This window comes from Podarcis liolepis (genome assembly GCF_965112155.1).
Source record: "Podarcis liolepis genome assembly, chromosome: 1".
Lineage (NCBI taxonomy): Eukaryota > Metazoa > Chordata > Lepidosauria > Squamata > Lacertidae > Podarcis > Podarcis liolepis.
Window position 1 is genome coordinate 49,739,666 of NC_139554.1, and position 20,414 is coordinate 49,760,079.

General features: G+C 46.0%; 1 protein-coding gene across 1 annotated transcript; it reads left to right on the forward strand.

Moving 5' to 3' along the window:
- The first annotated feature begins 174 nt into the window (after positions 1–174).
- C1QTNF4 (C1q and TNF related 4) lies at positions 175–20,242 on the forward strand. Its single transcript, XM_083461386.1, has 2 exons — positions 175–318; positions 18,668–20,242. Exon 2 carries the CDS (start codon positions 18,670–18,672, stop codon positions 19,789–19,791), a length of 1,122 nt encoding a protein of 373 aa, XP_083317512.1. The 5' UTR covers positions 175–318; positions 18,668–18,669; the 3' UTR covers positions 19,792–20,242.
- Positions 20,243–20,414: the final 172 nt, after the last annotated feature.

Genomic DNA, 20,414 nt, shown 5'->3' on the forward strand with positions numbered 1-20,414 from the left:
GAGGCACCCCACCACCCCCACGAGCAAGGCGCCGCAGCCATGACTGCCTGGCATGGGAAGCGAGACGCCGCGCCCCGCCCTCCGCGCGCGCCCTTCCTCGGCTCCTCCTCCGGCCCCGGATTTTGCGCCGGAGCCCCGCTCGCGCCGGCGCCCCTTCTGCCCAGCCACCCCGCCCCCGCCCGCCCGCCTGCCCTCCTCACAGCCGCGGCGCCGCTTCCAGAGCTGTCAGTGCAGCGGCAACAGCAGCCGCCGTCCAGCCGGCTCTCTCCCGCCTCCTCCAGCAGCAGACGGCGGCGACGGCCACTTCAGCAGCAGCAGGTACATGGCGAAGCGCCACCTACAGCAGCGCCCCCAGGGCAGCTTCCATTGGGGGTGCGTGAGAGAGGCAGCCGCCCGAGGTTGCTTTTCCCACCTTTTCTTTTTCTCTCTCCCCCTGCTTTGATACAGTGGTCTCTCCTCCGGAGAGGGGGCAATGAATGCTGTATATGGAGGGTTTGAAGAGGAGGAGGGGGTTGTCCTACTGTGAAGCGGGAACGGGGGGTGTCTCTCTGTAAAGTATTATCCGGGGCAGATGAGATTACCTATTTGATGCATGGCTTATCTTTATGGAGCTTTGTTCTGGTCCGGAAGGGGGAGTCTGGATGGAGCCTGCGGGCTAAAGCCCCGTGCAGAATCCTGGCAACGGAGACAGGGAGGCATTTAGCTAGATATAGATGGTGTAGCCCTGGATATAGATAAAGACTCCTCAGCCTTGTAGGTTTTCTTGATCAGCTCCACCCCCATCCCCATTCTAAGGTCCTTACAGGTGACCTCCTTTTCCAGGTGTCCTTCTCCCCACTGATCCACTCCCCCCACCTGTCACTGATTTAAGAAGCCGCCAGATCAAAACGTAAAAAAGAAGGGATGTTTTAGAGTTGTGCTTATTGAGGCGGGGACACCCCCTATTTTCTATGGAAATATGAAAATCAGTTAATGCCAATGGAGCTAAAGGGATCAATTCATGTCAATAGAACCAAGGTCCAGCCTTTTAAAAATGAAGGATACCTCCTCAGACTGGGATATTTGACCCCTGAGATCTCAACTGGAGTGCTGTTTTGCTAACCTCCTCTCTACACCACAAGGATGGGATATCATCCGCTCTCTCGTTCTATTTCTCATAATCTTTGGGTTCCCTGACTGCTTTCTCTGTGGGACCAGGGTTAGAAACTGAGGGGCAATGCTGGAATTTGCGTGTGTGTCTATGGGTGGGTGGGTGGGCATTTCAATTCATGACAGAAGATTATCTGGGAAGGCATACAGAGAATCTCTCTAGTTGGTCTCTGGAGTTGAAACCTGAGGACAGAGTTCTATTCGGCCAATTTTTTTCCAGCAGGTAAGGAACAGGAGCAGGGTGTTAAACCCAGGAAACAAGTCTTGAGGCTCATTTCTTAACATTTGTTTATTTGCCTAACATTGTGAAGCGATTGCCTTCTGATCAAGAGGCCATCCCGATCCAGGGCGATGTTGCCACAGTCCTTGCTGTGACCTCTTCGTGAGCCCTCCTCAAAGCTCCTAGGAAAGTGGGTCAGCTTCTCCTGAGAAATCTATCTATCCGGCACTTTCTTTGTGAGTTTCTGCACTGCCAGCTGGTTAGGAGGCTGCACTCTGGCCTCTGTGTTTATGCACATATTGAATGCGCTTTGCTTCAATTATTCATTTTTGGTGCTACAGTAATTTCCTGCAGCTTCTCTTCTCCAGGGAGCTGGTGCGTAACAAGATTTTAACATACTCTGCTTTTGAGGATATCATCCCATTTAGCCACATGGCAGCTGTCTTTATTTCTGTGCTTAATATCGGATACGTAACCAATAACAGGAAAATCATTCCGGATCTGTCTGAATACATCAAGGGTCTCAATCATAACAAGTGTGGGAGGGAAGTATCTTAGCATTTCAACGTGAGGCTGAAAGTGAGGTGAAGTCACATCTAAACCAACCTTTTCCATCTTTTGGGCAGGGGGGCAGGATTACTGGACTCATTTGTATGCACGAATAGCCTGCCGTGACCATAAAGCAAGTAACTAACAGTAAAACACCAACCAAAACAGCCCCCCCCCCCCGCCCAGCCTTCAAACGTTACGACTCTTATATTTGCTGGCTTCACAATTTTGAATGACAGATTGTAAATTCAGTCAAGCTCTGTCCATTACATCAGAGGTAATGGAGGAATTTTATCAGGGTTCATGGATGTCAATTCCTTTCTGTGTCTGCAATTTCAGCCATAATATCTTGGTTGCATGCTACTTATACAAATATCCATTCCCATTTCTTCATCCGAAGTTTCTGCAAACAATGCCCTTTGTACATAAATCATGCATCCCTGAGTTCCAGGTTTGGTCTCCTGACTCGGTTATGCAATCAGATTAAATAGATGCAAATATTCTCAACTTCCTACATCCTGGTGTTTTGCCCATTTAGATTTTGACACTGGATCCATTTAAATTTTCTTTCCAAAGCAGGGTTGAATGATTGGGAATAATATGTGCAGGGAAAGAAGGAAGGGAGGCCATGGTTAGGGGGCTCAGCCATTGAAGAATAGCAGCACATGGGATCATGACTGATAAACTTCTGCTCATGGTGTGGAAGCCTCAATCACTGGCCACTGGAAGCCCCCACAATTCTTTCCTGATTTCTGAGGACTGAATCTAGACAATCCAGGTTGGTTTTGATGCAGTTGCAATGGAAAAATACTCATCTCTTAATCCCCACATAGTAAAGAGGTGGAGTAAACAGTTTTCAAATGTAGGAAGGGAAGAACCAAGCAGAAAGGTAGCTTAATGGCTGGCATTTGAAACCCCCAGAATGGCGAGGGAGGAATTTAAATCATAAGCTGTTGCAATGATGTCCCAGGCACTGTCCCAATATCAGCCCACAACACCAGCACAACCACTCAAGTCTCCACACAGTATTTGTGCAAGAATTGTGAGACACACATCTTCAGCAACATTGTGCTGTTGTTTAAGCACTTAGAAAATGTGGTTTCTGCTGAAACAGATCAGCTCATCATAGGAAAAACGTCTGGATCGTGTATGGCAATCAGATTTCTACTCTACATTCTGCACAATCTGGGAAGGGCCTGAGCCGTTAGCAGATATTGCCCTCATGTTTCCAAGCCTTTCTTAACAGCCTTGTGGTCTGGACTTTCCCCCCCTCCCCACTCTCTCAATATAAAAGGTGAGATACTTTCGGAACCAAATTTTGCATTTCAACAAAGGAGTCTGTGGATACATGAAATATACACACCTGGCCATGCTTAGAGTGATGCAAATTGACATGGAACAAGAATGGATATTTTTCTCCCCTTGCCACTTTAAAACAACACCTTCTAATCTGCCATTCCCTTTCAAAGGCAAACGACATTATTCCAGGACCATTTCAGGCTACATTGTTGGATTTTAAAAACAGAGAAAGTCAAAGCTCGAAAACCTAAAACCAACATTTCATCATCAAAGCCAGAGTTTTATGGGATTCAAAGCTATTTGCCTACTTTTGAATTCAACAAATTCAAGCATCAGAGCTATGTCTGATTTGAATGTTATGTGTGATTTATTTCATTTACCACTATTTAGCAAAGAGACCCCCTGATAAAACATCATACTGGGGTAGTGCCTTCTCATCCCATTCTTATGCCTCTCCTGCATTAGTTTTGAAGACAGTCTATAATATTTTGGCAGAGTCAGTCTAAGAAGCTAAAGTCTGAACTCTGCTTTATTCCCTAGAAGTAACAAATCACAGGTTTATTCTTTCATTCATTCCATATATTTATATACTGCTTAAAACTTGAGACAATCTCTAATTGAGTTACAAAATAACAAAAATGATATGTATACCATTAATGTGGCAAGCTCGTTAATCTCCACCCATTTGTTCTGTGCATCCCTTGAATATTCAGTTCTTAAAAGTAAAGACCAAGCATTTTGAGTGAAGGAATGAGGGCTAAAACAGACAGCTAGTGACCATGGAGAAAGCACTATCATTTGCATGCCAGCAGTGGCACCTGCCCTGGTCACTGATCACTGGCATGTTAACCCTACATGAGTATGGGCCAACTCACATGGTAAGTGTGTTAGACACGGTAGTGCATACATGAAATACTTGCATTGGAAACATAATGTGGGCACACACTTGGCTTATGCCCACTCTCACATCTGCTATTTGCCTCACTTTCTGGATTTCCCCAGAAATTTCAGAGATCACTTGATTGCAATCAGCAATCAGTAGAGGCGGAGATCCTGGCTCTTATTTGTCTTAGAAGCTCATTACTCACTGAAAGCCTGAGCCTGTGGTTCCATTTATACATATAATCAGCCTATGCATTGCAAGGGTGAAAGAAGCAGGGAAACTTTTGCTCCAGCTTACCTGAAGCCAGGATACAGTTGTACCTGCTCAGGTACAACTGTCCCTCCCCACGAGGGAAGGTCAGGGAAGATGTACATCAGGAACAAGAGAGGAAGAAAGATTGGCACTGGCATCTGCTGCCCCTGTGGATCTTGCCACCTGAGGCGGTCCCCTCACCTTGCCTCATGGGTGGACTGGCCCTATAAGTGCCCTTATGCAACCCTTCTATGTTGGGGGCTGGAGGCAGCCACCATAGCAGGACCAGCAGCTTCACTGATAGTATAAGTAAGTGTAGCATTAGAGCAAGGCCACAGTGCTGCAACTTAAGAATCCAGATACTGTACATGCAATGTTATTCTGCTTAACTTTTTTCACTGCAACTTGAGTACTTCAGTGTGGTCCAACTGTTTTTATGCAGCCACATGTAGCCTGCTGGAAATTTCTCTCATCCCCCTTCTGTGTGTTCTTTCGTGTGCCAATTCTGGTACCTCCGTAGTCCTCTACTGCCTCTCACCAATGCTTTGTAAATTACTGGCATGCTCTAATCAGAGTAAAGAACAAGAGAGAAAATCCTTTCTGTGCCTGATCAAAGGATTGAGGCTTCCAGTAGGAATCACCCTGCTAGGAGCAGGAACTGATCACAGAGCCAAGCAGCAGAGATATCCATCTAGAGGCTGGTAATTGATTGCAAAGGCTAGAGGAGAGGAGCAGGGAGAGATGAGTTCATGGTGGCAACCTCCCCCTCAGCCTCCTGTATTTGTCAAATGCTAGAATGTCTACCTTAGCGGTGCTGAGATGAAGACTCGAGAGGGGCAAAGAGAGACTGGCGATGACTGTAGAGAGAATATTACAGTGGTACCCCGCAAGACGAATGCCTCGCTAAACGAAAAACCCGCAAGACGAAAGGGTTTTCCGACTTTTAGAGGCTTCGCAAGACGAATTTCCCTATGGGCTTGCTTCGCAAGACGAAAGCCCATAGGGAAATCTCCTGGGACAGCGGGGAAGCGCAGCGCACCTTCTCCTCTGTTCCCAGACCTGTCCTGAAGGCTTGTGGTGGGAGGTCCGGGAACAGAGGAGAAGGCGGCAGCGCTTCTCCTCTGTTCCCGGGGCTTGCGGTGGGAGGAGGGTTTTTCCTCCCCACCGCCAACATTCAGAACAGCATTCTGAATGCTGGCGGTGGGGAGGAAAGCCCTCCTCCCACCGCAAGCCTTCAGGACAGGTCCGGGAACAGAGGGGAAGGCATGCAGCGCTTCTCCTCTGTTCCCGGACCTGTTTTGAAGACTTGCGGTGGGAGGAAGGTTTTCCTCCCCACCGCCAACATTCAGAAGGCTGTTCTGAAGGCTGGCGGTGGGAAGAAAAGCCCTTCTCCCCCGCCAGCCTTCAGAAGAGTTCCCGGAGGGCTGCCTAGGCTGCGGATAGCAGCATGCTGCCCCGCGCAAGGGGCGCTCTTAAGCAGAGCGCCCCTCGCGCGGGGCAGACATTCACAGCTTGGGGAGCCCTGCAGGACTTCCCCGCAGGGCTCTCCAAGCTGCGGATAGCAGCCTGCTGCCCCGCACGAGGGGCGCTCTTTAGCAGAGCGCCCCTCGCGCGGGGCAGACATTCACAGCTTGGGGAGCCCTGCAGGACTTCCCCGCAGGGCTCTGCAAGCTGCGGATAGCAGCCTGCTGCCCCTCGCGCGGGGCAGACATTCACAGCTTGGGGAGCCCTGCAGGACTTCCCCGCAGGGCTCTGCAAGCTGCGGATAGCAGCCTGCTGCCCCTCGCTTAACCCTCTGCTTAACAGTGCCCCTCGTGCGGGGCAGCAGGCTGCTATCCGCAGCTTGGAGAGCCCTGCGGGGAAGTCCTGCACGGCTCCCCAAGCTGCGAATGTCTGCCCCGCGCGAGGGGTGCTCTGCTAAAGAGCGCCCCTCGTGCGGGGCAGCAGGCTGCTATCCGCAGCTTGGAGAGCCCTGCGGGGAAGTCCTGCAGGGCTCCCCAAGCTGCAGATGTCTGCCCCGCGCGAGGGGCGCTCTGCTTAAGAGCGCCCCTCGTGCGGGGCAGCAGGCTGCTATCCGCAGCTTGGAGAGCCCTGTGGGGAAGTCCTGCAGGGCTCCCCAAGCTGCGAATGTCTGCCCCGCGCGAGGGGTGCTCTGCTAAAGAGCGCCCCTCGTGCGGGGCAGCAGGCTGCTATCCGCAGCTTGGAGAGCCCTGCGAGGAAGTCCTGCAGGGCTCCCCAAGCTGCAGATGTCTGCCCCGCGCGAGGGGCGCTCTGCTTAAGAGCGCCCCTCGTGCGGGGCAGCAGGCTGCTATCCGCAGCTTGGAGAGCCCTGTGGGGAAGTCCTGTAGGGCTCCCCAAGCTGCGAATGTCTGCCCCGCGCGAGGGGTGCTCTGCTAAAGAGCGCCCCTCGTGCGGGGCAGCAGGCTGCTATCCGCAGCTTGGAGAGCCCTGCGGGGAAGTCCTGCAGGGCTCCCCAAGCTGCAGATGTCTGCCCCGCGCGAGGGGCGCTCTGCTTAAGAGCGCCCCTCGTGCGGGGCAGCAGGCTGCTATCCGCAGCTTGGAGAGCCCTGCGGGGAAGTCCTGCAGGGCTCCCCAAGCTGCGAATGTCTGCCCCGCGCGAGGGGTGCTCTGCTAAAGAGCGCCCCTCGTGCGGGGCAGCAGGCTGCTATCCGCAGCTTGGAGAGCCCTGCGGGGAAGTCCTGCAGGGCTCCCCAAGCTGCAGATGTCTGCCCCGCGCGAGGGGCGCTCTGCTTAAGAGCGCCCCTCGTGCGGGGCAGCAGGCTGCTATCCGCAGCTTGGAGAGCCCTGCGGGGAAGTCCTGCAGGGCTCCCCAAGCTGCGAATGTCTGCCCTGCGCGAGGGGTGCTCTGCTTAAGAGCGCCCCTCGTGCGGGGCAGCAGGCTGCTATCCGCAGCTTGGAGAGCCCTGCGGGGAAGTCCTGCAGGGCACCCCAAGCTGCAGATGTCTGCCTCGCACCGGGCAGCAGGCTGCTATCCGCAGCCTAGGCAGCCCTCCGGGAACTCTTCTGAAGGCTGGCGGCGGGAGAAGGGCTTTTCTTCCCACCGCCAGCCTTCAGAAGGCTGTTCTGAAGGCTGGCGGTGGGGAGAAAAGTCCTTCTTCCCCCGCCAGCCTTCAGAAGAGGTCTGGGGACAGACTGTCCCCGGGCCTGGTCTGAAGGCGGTTTCCCTAGGAACGCATTAATTGATTTTCAATGCATTCCTATGGGAAACCGTGCTTCGCAAGACGAAAAACTCGCAAGAAGAAAAAACTTGCGGAACGAATTAATTTCGTCTTGCGAGGCACCACTGTAGTTGGAAATTACAGCCATTTTTGAACCTATGCAAATCAATATCAGGGCTTCAAGGTATGATGATGTACTGCCTCTCCCACCTACCCTTTTCCTTGCTTCAGTTTTTCCTGATCCAGTTATAAAGGGCTGGATCTGTTCCAAGGGCATCAGAAATACAAAGCAAGTAATGTGGTATCTTCAAATCAGGGATGGGGATCCTGTAGCCCTCCAGATGTTGCTGACTCCCTTCAGCCTCAGCCAGCTTGGCCAATGGTCAAGGAAGATGGGAGTTGTTTTCAAGTAACATCTGGAGTGCTGCAGTTTCCCCATCCCTGCTTTAAAGAGATCCATGTATTCTTACTGTAAGGGAAGCTGCTCCCATAAACTTTATGACACAAACTATATAATTACTTCCTTTGCATCTCTGACATGAATTTGAGCCTCATGTGATCCCACTGATCAGAGGGAGGCCAGCAGGTCAAAACCTTGTTTAATCATGTTAGGGAGATGATTAGTGAGATTCCAGCAGATTACATGTTGGAATTGTAACTGTGCGTCCTAAATCTGAAAGTCTCATCAGCCATGAACTCATCAAGTGGCCATGGGAAGATAACTTTCTCTGTTTTGATTTGTAATATTGGACAGAGAAATGGCAGCCACCTAACTCATAGGCTTGCTACTGGAACGAATTGAGAGAGAATGATAAAGCATGTTGCACTCCAGAACTACTCTGGAAATTATGAACAGTCATCATATGGATATCTTGATTTGCCCTCACTGGAGGAGCAGTTATGGAGGGTGTTTGCTGAAAAAGGAGTCTGAAGTCAATTATATTAACTGGAGGTATTGTGTCGTGTGTATATATGTTGCCAAGGGAAAGTATCTTGATCTAGAAGGCATGCGATTAGTTTTTGGTTTTTTGCTTTCCTGAAGCATAGATGAGGAATGTGTCTGAAGAAGAAATCCCATCTGCACCTTTATCAATATCAGCAAGACTTGTAAAAGGCATTAAAATGTGGAATGTGGAGTATTTTGAGCATTTCATTTTCCATTAAGACAAACCTGATAACAATTAGCTGTGCATTGTGTCTTATCCATACTGCATTTTAAGGGCTCATCCAGATTTCATTTTGTGCTGCACTCCTAGACACAGGTCAAGGCTTAATGCTCCATGTTTCAGTGGTTTTTGTTTTGCCCCTGCACTTTCACCAGGAAAATTCTCGTTTTGCCGCTGAATCTGAGCAAATGTCAACCTGCAAAGAACCCAATTGCCGTTTGCTCTGATTCAGTTTTCCCAAGGGAAGCGCTGGGGAATATACCAAAAAGCTACTTGGAAACAGATATTTAATGCACAAACCTGTGCCTGGAAAATGTGGCACAAAATGAAATCTGGATGAGCTCTAAGTCTTACAAGAACAATGAACGTAAGATCAACTGACAATACCAATAGAGGAGCAGTTGCAAACCATGGTGTCACACTTAATACTCTGTTAATGAGTTGAAGCCTTCTTTTATGACAGATACCATTAGTGACTCGAACCATCATCTGGAAACTTTGAAGATTATCTTCAGAATGAAAATTCTACATAGTTCAGTTCCTTTTAAAATAAAAACCAAAGATTCCAGAGCATATGTCTTCAGTCTTTAAACAACAATATTATAACTGGAGAGATGGAGAATCTGGCAAGACTCAGAGCTGCAGCCATAGAGAACCTGAAGATATACAGACTGATCATGAAAGTTATTATGTTTATAGGAGATTCATTCACTTTGTATTTTTTATAGGAAATGAAGCCTGAGGATCACAGCCAGTCTCCCTCTCTCATGAATAAAAATCAAAAATTACATGCTAAATCTCAGAAAAGAACAAAATCCTTATTGATAATATCAGCAATCAAAGGCTATCTGCATTGAGCGTATCATAATCCTGGCTTAGTAGAGGATGCTTGATGCATTTCTTAACAGAAAAGGAGACAAAATTAAACCAGCCGTATGAGGAAGAGAATTATGAGATAATATCTTTGTTGATAAGGCATATATATATTTATATATATATATATATATATATATATATATATATATATCTCCTGACTGAGATCCTTTGACTAAACCCTGAAGACTAACTAGTCAAAGAGATGTCTTCTCTAGGTGGAACATGACTCAATAAGAGTGTGGAGTCAACAAATGAGTGTGGTTTAGTGGAAAGAACATTGGGAAGAATTCAAAATAATGTTCTTCAGCTTGCCAAATGGAACACCTGCCAATTCCCTTTGAATGCTGTTCTGAGGGTTCTCCTGACCCCTCCCTGAACCAATTTCAGGGGGTGGGCATGTAGGACAGGGGGGAGGGGAGCCCCATTGTGCAAGCAGAAATTCTTCCACAGTGCTTCCACTGACGGGACCCGTTCAGTGAATCGTGCCATTGAGTTCAGCATCATGCAGACTATTCAAGTTTAGAATTTATGATTAATTTACAAATAGCAGCAAGAATGTGAATCGGAAACAAAGGGGATCCACATTTAAAGAGATCGGCATTTGGAAGACAGGTATGGCTATCACAGTGAAACACGCTATCTTTGTGAGAACGCTGACAGCAGAATGATAATCTTATGAATAATTGGTCTGAATAGCACCTTTTGAACCGTCAACTATCCTTGCAATTTATTTTCCATGTTGTAAACTCTGTTTGAATAAAAACACATTTGGACAGCCATAAGAAGCTCACTGAATCACTTTAGGCAAGTTCCTGTCTTACCATCTAATGTGGTTGCTGTGAAAATGAGATCACCCCAGGTATGCTGCTGCAGGGTTATTAGAGGAAGGGTAAGATACAAATAGGGTACGCAGGTGGCACTGTGGTCTAAACCACTGAGCCTAGGGCTTGTCGATCAGAAGGTCAGAGGTTTGAATCCCTGCGACGGCATGAGCTCCCGTTGCTCAGTCCCTGCTCCTGCCAACCTAGCAGTTCAAAAGCACGTCAAAGTGCAAGTAGATAAATTGGAACTGCTCTGGCGGGAAGGTAAACGGCGTTTCCATGCGCTGTTCTGGTTCGCCAGAAGCGGCTTAGTCATGCTGGCCACATGACCTAGAAGCTGTCTGCGGACAAACACCGGCTCCCTCGGCCAATAAAGCGAGATGAGCGCCGCAACCCCAGAGTCGGTCACAACTGGACCTAATGGTCAGGGGTCCCTTTACCTTTATTATTGGGTATAAAGTAGGGCCTTATCGGTTGAATACAGGTATTGAAATAACATGGTGATAAGTGTTTCAACAAGGCAATATACCGATGAACAACAGGCTTAGCAGCTTCCCAGGAGGTATCCCAGCTGGACCGATACTTTACAGATACTTTGCAGATAATTTGCAGGCACCTGGTCTCCTGCTTTGTTTGCTCTCTCCCTCCTCCCTCCTAACCTAAAGGATAAGAAGATAGATAAGAAGATAAGCCCTCACACAAACCAGTAAACACTTTCAGCTTCACCTGTATCTTTCCACTTAGGTAAACAATAGCAAATATAATAACACACACAAAAATTAATAAGATTCTCTGAAATATAACATATTCTCTGGAATATGATGTCAGTTTGCAAACGTAATGCCTGGATCTGTGGCAGAGCCATCTAATGTGGTGTCTTCCAAATGCTGTTGAACTACACTTCCATTAGCCCCAGCCAAAATGGCCAATCATCAGGGATGGTGGGAGTTTGTAGTGGCCACTCTGGCTACCTCTGATCTATATATTGTTGCTGTTCATTGCTTTGCATTGCCTAATGGGTCATATCTGCCATTCAAAATGTCATGTCATATTTATGACATGAATAACATATAATATGGCATGAAAGTGAACTGGGAAATCTTAGGATCTATGTGAAGAAGGAGGTAGTGTAAATACAAAGGAAACAAGGCAGTGGTCTTCAGATAACTTGCTGCTAATGCCCACTCTAAGGTCCCAAAGGGATTAGGCACAGGGGGAAAAATCATTTTGAGTACAAACCTGTTTTGATTTGTTGTTGTTTTTTTGAAAGGCTCTTGAGAGAGATTGTAGTTTTTCTTCTGCAGGTATTAGCCATTTCCAAACACCTAAAAAGACAGCTCTGGGGGAAGTTAAAGTTCATCAGGTACCAGGAGGATGAGAAGTGCATTTCTTCCACCAGCCAAAAACCAGAGGAAATCTCTCTGGGACCAGAAGGCTGCAGAGCAACTGCTGGAAAGGTGGTTTTTTATTATTGAAGGCACAAAATAAACCGAAGCTGAGGAATTAGACTCCTATACTTCAGTCTTCTCATTGAGGCTTTATCCATTTGACTGTGGCATATTAACACTGAAATCCCATGAGGCTTATGCATTGTTAGAATGCACAAAATTGTATGGAATATTCCCGATGTCATATTCTCTGGGATTTGTAAGAATATATTATTGGGGTGGGGCGTGCAGAAGGATCAGGTATAGTGGAATGGGAAACACTGTAATCATCATTCGTGCACCCCTCAAAAAGTGCCAACCCATACTGCTATATAATCAACCTTGAGCTAAGTGTCATAGTGAATACCCTACCACTTGAAATAGAGTCCACATACTGGGCAGTTTTAGTGCTCCGCATTAGGGTGGGCATGCAGCTTCACAGAGGCCACTCTTCTATTTGAAGGGTCCAAGTCTGGTTTAAAGACAAAGAACCCTAAGAAAAATGAACAAGACCCTTGAAAGCAGAAGGGCTCTAACTTAGTGGCAGAAGGTCATGCAGAAGGTCCCAGGTCCTCAGCATTTGCAGGTAGGGCTAGGAATGTCCCATGTCTGAAACCCTGGAAAGCCACTGGTAGTCAATGTAGACTATGCAGAGCTAGATGGACCAATAGTTGGACTTGCTATAAGGCAGCTTGCTATGTTCCTATGCTGCTGACCATCCAGAGTTAATACCTGGACAGCAGACTGGGTAGGTACACAGGTCACCTTCTCATAGTCTTCCTCGCTCAGTTGTAGTTATTATTTCTACAAATGGATCCATGCGTATAGAATAGCATAGGCAAGGCTTATGCAAAAGTGTGTCCTCTTTTTTGGCAGTGCAGACAACCAGGCAGGCAAAATCTTCTACCACGAACAGAGCCTTAGTTTCATATGGATTCAGTCCTTCTAAGGTATAATTAACTTTTTCCTGTGATGATGCACGCAAATTATAAATTGTGTCATCATCTGATACTTGGGATCAGCATCCTGTGAATGGAACAGGCAGCACACAGTATCAGGGCAAATCAAAGAAAAAGCTTTATCACGTCTCTGCTAACCACAGGGCATGCAGGCTGCTCATTGTACAGGCTTTTGATGATTCATATAATTGAGACACTTGCAGCTGTCCTGAGACATTAGGGTGATGTGTTACAGTGCAGCCGGCTAGAAAGTACCAGGATTTTTTTAAAAAAAAAAATGCAGCTCACAAGATGTTGAGAAGTACTTATATCATTCCGTGCAGCTACATCATTTCTTGTGAGTAGGCAGTTCACCTTTTTTCGATCATGGGTCTAATCCGTTAGCCATATGTCCAAAAAGTCTGTGTTTGTGGAACATCTGCAGTGTCGAGATTAAAATATAGAACTGTGCTGTGCCTCCTCATAAAATTCTGGCCTCATTAATTATAAGAAGGCTCACCTTTCCATAGCCTCAGATTCATTGTGGACACCACCTGCAGTCTTAACACCATGAACATAAAAATGCAAGGATAAAGTTCACCTACCATTTTGACTTTGCCAGAGGTCAGAAAAACTCCTCTCTAACCAATGTGAGGCTATTGATATTTGTTTCCCTGAGAAAATGGTGAAATACTTAATTTCTGAGAGGGGCTGAAAGTAGTGGCTGAATATGTGAACTGTTAAATGTTTCAGCTCTTGACTTCCTGGTCATTAATTTAATAGCAATAAGATGAGTCACATGTGGGTACACTCTGGGTGCTATAACCACATAAAAATTGCCATCTGTTCATGATTGATGGCCGAGAGGCTGACTTCATTAATAAATAACATTTACAGAGAAATCACCATCTAATTTATGTTCTGGACTCATTTATATCCTGCCCTAGTGTGCTTCAGAAGATATGCAGCTTTATAACCTGAATGTAGCTGTGTTGGCCCAAGGATTTAAGGTATGCTTTGCACCCTCAAGGGAGCACCTTAATTTGGAGGATCTTATGGATGTTCAAACTGAAATTTCTCTTCTCCTGCACCTTATCTTCTTAGATAATCCAGGCAAAGTGATCCTGCTGATGTCTGGAAGTGGGTTCTTACCTAATGATGGGACCTAGTAAATGCCTGGCTTAGCAGAGAAGGATCTAGTTGTTCAACTGCCTGATTTCCAACCCCTGGAGCAATGTGTCTGCATGGAATCTCTCATCCCTTTCACTTCCATGGGAGTCTTCTCAATGGGACACACTACTTCCAGAGCTGCACTTTATATTTAATTCTCTCTCTCTCTTTCTTTCTTTCTTTCTTTCTTTCTTTCTTTCTTTCTTTCTTTCTTTCTTTCTTTCTTTCTTTCATACCTTTTTATTGGGGGAGGGGACTGGATTTTGTACATTAACAACACAAGGATTGGTAAAATAGCCATCAAATGCCGTAAATACCGGTAGCTAAATATTTCTAACCAATGTAAACAAATCACATAACCACTTTTACTTTTGTAAGTATTTTCTTATCCGGGGAAGATTTGGGAAACTATATTAATATATGAGGACAAAAACCAGTGATACATTCAGATCTGGGTGAGCCTGAGGATAAATAGTGCCCTGGCCAAGGAGCACCTTGGTAAGTGTTGCAGTCTTGCCAAGATGTTTGGCTTGGAAAACTGAACAGTGTTAACAGCTTCTCCAGCTCCCAAGCTTTTCCAGCAATAGCCATGAAAAACTGCTTCATTTCACCCCTAGCTCACAACATACAGTCAAAAAGCACCAGGCTTTGCTCAGTGCTCCCTTCCAGTCAGCACGCAGGGTGAGCCTGCAGCTCAGTCAGCTTAGAGATGGGTGAATATGTCAATGATGGTTTCTCCATTTTTCATTTTTTCCACTTTTGAATTCAGTTCCCCACATTTCCACATCAGTTCGGGCTTTGAAAAAAGAAGTCCTTGTGAAAATTCATCGACATTTAGTACAAATTTCTCCTAATACACACATCTTTGTATGGAATTTTGCCTAATATAATCGTTTTTGCAAAGCATATTTTCCCTAATGTAATGCATGTTCATATGACATTTTCACACTAGTATATACACTTTTGTCCATATTACTTGGCTGGAGAAGGGCACTGCAAAATTCAGAGAAGTATGAATCTGAAAGGATGGCTGTGTTTCGGTTTCCATCTTCTTTCAGAAAGTGTGAATTAAGTAGTTTGTCCTTTAATGTGAACTGAATGTACGCATGTACAAAGGCATTTCATGATATTTGTGTGGTTTAAAAATGTTTGCAGATAAAAGTAGCTCAATAGTCCCCTCTATTTCTGATGAATGACTATTGATTGAGACAGAAGATCAAACCATTCTGACGTCTTTGTCAAAGGGAGATTTGGAATTCTGAGAAAATGCAAATAATTTGCTGACTATTTAGGAAGAGCTCTAATTCAAAATGAAACTAAGTGGCTACTTCATCCAAGAGCTGCTGCAAAGCGGCTAAATTTAGCCTCTTCTATAATGACCTTATCCGGAAATTAACACTGAAGCAGTAACAGGGCAGTTGTTGTTTCAGGGACCGTGGGGGTCAGCATTCAGTGGAGACGTCTTCAAGTCTGCAAGCCCTTTTTGCATAGCAGCTACCAGATGCCTCTCTGAGAAATGCTGAACCTGTCCCAGAGAATAAGACGTGCTTTGGAACAATGCTGGCTACATGCTGTCAAGCTCAGTCCTTTGCTGTCATCCCCAGCCTGAGTATGAACAAAGACATAGCAGCCCTCCAGGGCTTCAGTGCAATCTTGTGGCCATAATATCTGAATGCACTAAGGATCCACAGACTGAGACTGGAGACAGTTGAAGGTGGTTTGAAACAGATTGCTTCTCATGACATGTACATTCATCCCATTTTCACCTCTGGTAAACATGCTTTGCAGGGTTTTGCAATTGTTTCAAAGCACCTCTGCATACACACAGTCTTTCTCATGCCACTTTTAATGCTCATAGAGACAATTGTGTGGCAGATACAAAGCTGTCCTTCTGCGCCATTCAGGGCTCCTGAGTGGAGCCAGTTCCTGTTAAATGTGGGGCTTGTATTGGGCACTGAATTTAAGTCTCATGTAGGCCTCACCCCCACTATGCATTTAAAGCACTATGGTACCACTTTAAAGAGTCACCATGGCTCCCCCCCCAAAAAAAAAACTCCTGGGAAATGTAGTATGTTAAGGTGTTGAGAGTTGTTGGGAGATCCCCTATTCCCCCTGCAGAGCTACAATTCCCAAAGTTCTCTGGAAAGAGGGATTGACTGGTAAACCACTCTGAGAAGTCTGGGAAATGTTAAACCATTATGGGAGAGGAGTGTGGTGAGAGAGTCCCATTTCACGAGTGGAAACTGCTCACAGGATCTGGATTCAACCTTATAATATCTTAATTTAGAAGCAGTTACTTAGATAAAAACTGAAACATGTGGCTTTGCAGTAAAAAAAGTGTACATCAAGCAGCTTTGAGTGAAGGCGTATTTTTTTCCTGTTCTGCGAATGTGAAAATAGTGAATGTGTTTACTATTCTATCGTACCAGAGAATTGAGAGGAAACCTTCTGTAGACACAGTCTTCATAGCTTTGGGGTAATGAGCGTGCAAAGGTTTTACATGAAAGGGGTCTGCTTGAAAGCCCTTGCTGTTTGCAGCACACGGGGATAAAAGAGATCTGATATTTCCCTCTATTTCTAATTATGCAACTGTAGATTTAGACAGAACATCAAACCATTCAGAAGTCCAGATTTGTGCCTGGAATTTGAGACACAGGCCTGAGAGTAAAGACAACCAGGACTGAAATCCTCACGACAGTATTTTGTCTTCCTACCAGCATCTCTCCCTAGAAGAGGATCCCAACACCTGTAGGCCACTTGCTTTACTTCTGCTTGTGCTTCAGAGTTTCCAGACACACACACACACACACACACACACACACACACACACGGTGAAGCGTATCTTTTTCATGGTATCTCTAGCACTTTGCCTTTGAAACCCTTTGATGCCCACAGCACAGCCTTCTAAATTCATAGGCTGCCACCTGGCAGTGGGCCAGCTCTGAAGTGACAGACAGTGCAGACAAGAGACCCCAGCCATTGAGCTCTCAGACTGAGTGATGTTTTAATGAGCACAAGAAAGAAAGGACAGTGAAAAGAGCTCCATGTCTATGCCATGACTGCCAGGTTTGTTCTCAGGCTGAAAGTGCCAATAGATCATGCTTTGGCCTCTTGCCATTAGGATTATATATATTGGAGCAGGGAGGGAAATGCATTTAGTTCTTTCTCATCTGTGTTTCTCGTGGACCATCGATGGTTGTTTATGGTAGGCAACCCAATCTATTTCTATCCCGTAGTTTGGATCCCCCTCCCTTTCACGAAAGGTCTGGTTTTTACTGCTAATATAGACATTGTGCTTTGTGCTCTCTGGTTCCATCCCCTCCTGTGTGTGGAGCTGCATGCAGATTGCCTCATCCAGGGGGGTGGAACTGGATTATCTGTCTGGAGTTTTAGCCTACCAAATGATAAAATCAGGTTTGTGAACAATGGTGTATTCATTTTCATGTTGTCGTGTCCCCCCCCCTCACTTTTTTCCTAATTTTCCCAGTGAAATGCCCCTACTGTTTGTGCCGGCAGTGAAGTAGCCTTTCTGGAACCAACCAGGGAGCAGCCCTAGATCTCAGCAGCTCTGTTTACATTTGCCTACTTCAGAGCTGCTAATAGGCTAAGCAGGACAAAGCCCACACATCTCATCATCACCCAAACCCTTTGATGGGTGACCAAATCACATCCAGCCCTGGCATGCACCTTAGGAAAAGGAGGCAGGGGGGACTAGCAGTCAAAGTCAGAGTGAAATGGGAAATACATTCTAAACCAAGGAATTATTTATCACAATAATCATTATACAAGCAAACCCTCCAGAAATAAATCCTTAATAGGCTCTTTGAAGATGAGCCAAACCCATTTATTTGATGCTTTGGTGGAGACCGTAAGCAGATTTGGCCTATTAAGGATTTATTTTTGGAGTGCTTGTATATACGATAATTTATTTTATTGTAATAAAGAATTCTATGCTTAAAATACATTTACCTCCACTACCACCCCAAGCTCTGTTTTTGAATCTAGCCCTGTTAACAATAGTTTCCAGACCTCTTGCTCTCAGTGGGCAAAGCATCTTGAATTAGCAATCAGTGTTCCTTAAAACCAGACAGCAGTGTTCAACTGAAAAGGGAGAGAAATGTCAATAGTAGGTTTAGGTGAACAAATACTGGTTAAAAATGGAGAAACAACTAAAATATTGGACAGAATTAGGTTGCCATAGCAACAAATAGAGCTCTGTTTAGAAGTCTGCAGGGCTTGTCTGCAGACACATGTTGAATGGTTGGATTCACATGAAACTCCAGCAGTCTCCTCCACTATCTCCCCACCTTCCAACACTGATCCATGATCACTCATGTCACAGCTGGCGCTTAAGAAAGTTGGCCAGCCCAACTTCCCCCATGCCACATTTTCCCACATCAAAGGGTATTGTTCTGGATGGTTTTGATTTTAAACAGTCAGAGTTGGATATGCCCTTGGAGTTCATTCCTGTGCATGTTAAGTGTCTTCATGTTTTCAGTCCCAAGTAACCATACATAAACGTGTGGGCTGATGCCAGCTGAGACTGGTCAAGGTATGGTAGTCTTACTTGGATTGCCACAGGATCTTTGGTGCTTGGATTTCAAATGCTTCCCTCCCTGCTGATAATCTGTTCCAGTTTTGAGTGTGATCGAGCTGCAGCGCTGAACCTGCTCTTACCTTGTTTTGAAATACTTCAACTAAAATGTTGTCCCCTTCACTTTTTAAAAAAATTCTTTAGATATGACGACTCAACTGAGAACCCAACTTTTGTTTGGCTTCCTGTGTCAAATCACCTGCTCCATTGTCTACGGCTTCCCTGCTGATTCTGGATCTGAGTTCCGGTCTGCTTTCTCCGTCGCTAGAACCAGCAGTATGGAAGGCAGCACTGAAATGGTGATCACCTTTGACAAAGTCTATGTGAACATTGGCGGGGACTTTGACCCCAAAGCTGGATTATTCCGATGCCGTATCCCTGGAGCCTATTACTTCTCCTTCACGGTTGGAAAGTACCCCAAGAAAAACTTGTCCGTCATGCTGATGAGAAACAAGAACGAGGTTCAAGCCATTGTATATGACGAGCATCACCGTAAAGAGCGGAAAGTGGCAAGCCAGAGTGCCATGTTGCAGTTGGACTACGGTGACACAGTCTGGCTGCGCTTACATGGAGATCCCAAATATGCCCTCTACAGCAATGTAGGTCCCTATACAACTTTCAATGGGTACCTCATCTATCCAGACACATCCAGCTATTTTCAAAACAGTGTTGGTTCCCAAGAGCTAGGAGAAACTTCAGGGCCTTCTTCACCTAATGTAATTCAGCAACTTTCAACGAACCAGAACGAAATCTCAGAGAAGCACCTGTTTTCGGACCAGCCCAGCAGATCGCAGGATACTCGCTCAGCCTTTTCTGCTGCCCGTTCGGAAAGCCTCCTGGGGTCAGATGAGAAGCAAACCCAGCACGAGCCAATCACATTTGACACAGAATTTGTGAACATTGGGAAAGATTTCAATTTCTCCACCGGCATCTTTACGTGTCGCGTTCCAGGTGCCTACTATTTCTCCTTCACCATTGGCAAGATGCCCTTCAAAACCATGTCCGTGAAACTGATGAAGAACCACAACGAGGTTCAGGCGATGATCTACGATGACAACCACTCCAAAAGGCGTGAGATGCAGAGCCAGAGCATTATGCTGCCTCTGCAATATGGCGACACCGTCTGGCTCTACAGCCACCAGCACGATGGCTATGGTGCCTATAGCAACCATGGCAAGTACATCACCTTCACTGGATTCCTGGTCTATCCCGAGACAAAGACAAAACCGCCTCCAGATGCCAACATGTCTCCAGGGTCAAGAATCTAAACAGATATATGAAAAGGGCATAAGAGAAGCCAAGATGCAGTAGGCTCTGGTGCAGGTCCTGGACGGACGTCATCTTTCACATGACAATGTTAAGAGCATGCTATTGTATGTCCAGTGCATTCCTTATGCTGCACGCTTGTGTTCTGACTGCAGAGCCATTGTTGTTTCTCCCACTCATTCATTCATAGAATGACCTTCACGGGATATGTGTGTTTTGTTCATTATTGATGTTTGATTTAAGCATAAAGCATGAGGTAGCTTGGGGAGTAGAAGAAATAGGGGCAGTGAAATGAGATGTGAATAAAGGAACTGAATACTGGAAGAACTTATGAAAGACTCGGCAAGGCACTTGGGAGTTGATAACATCCACTGCAAATGCAGACCAACACTCTGAGAGAGGGGTGTCTGTAATGAAAATAATGAACTCAATAAAATCCTGAGAGAAAAGGTACTGGGTTTCCTTGTCTGTTTTGATGTATTAGATTGATTTAGATGTATTAGATTAGATATAGCTACCTCCATCATCAGTTCATGGAACATGGTACAGTATGTTTTGGAGCTGCCAATTATTAAAGAATGTGAGGCAGATTGGTTACAAAGAGAGGTGATCAATTAACTAACAG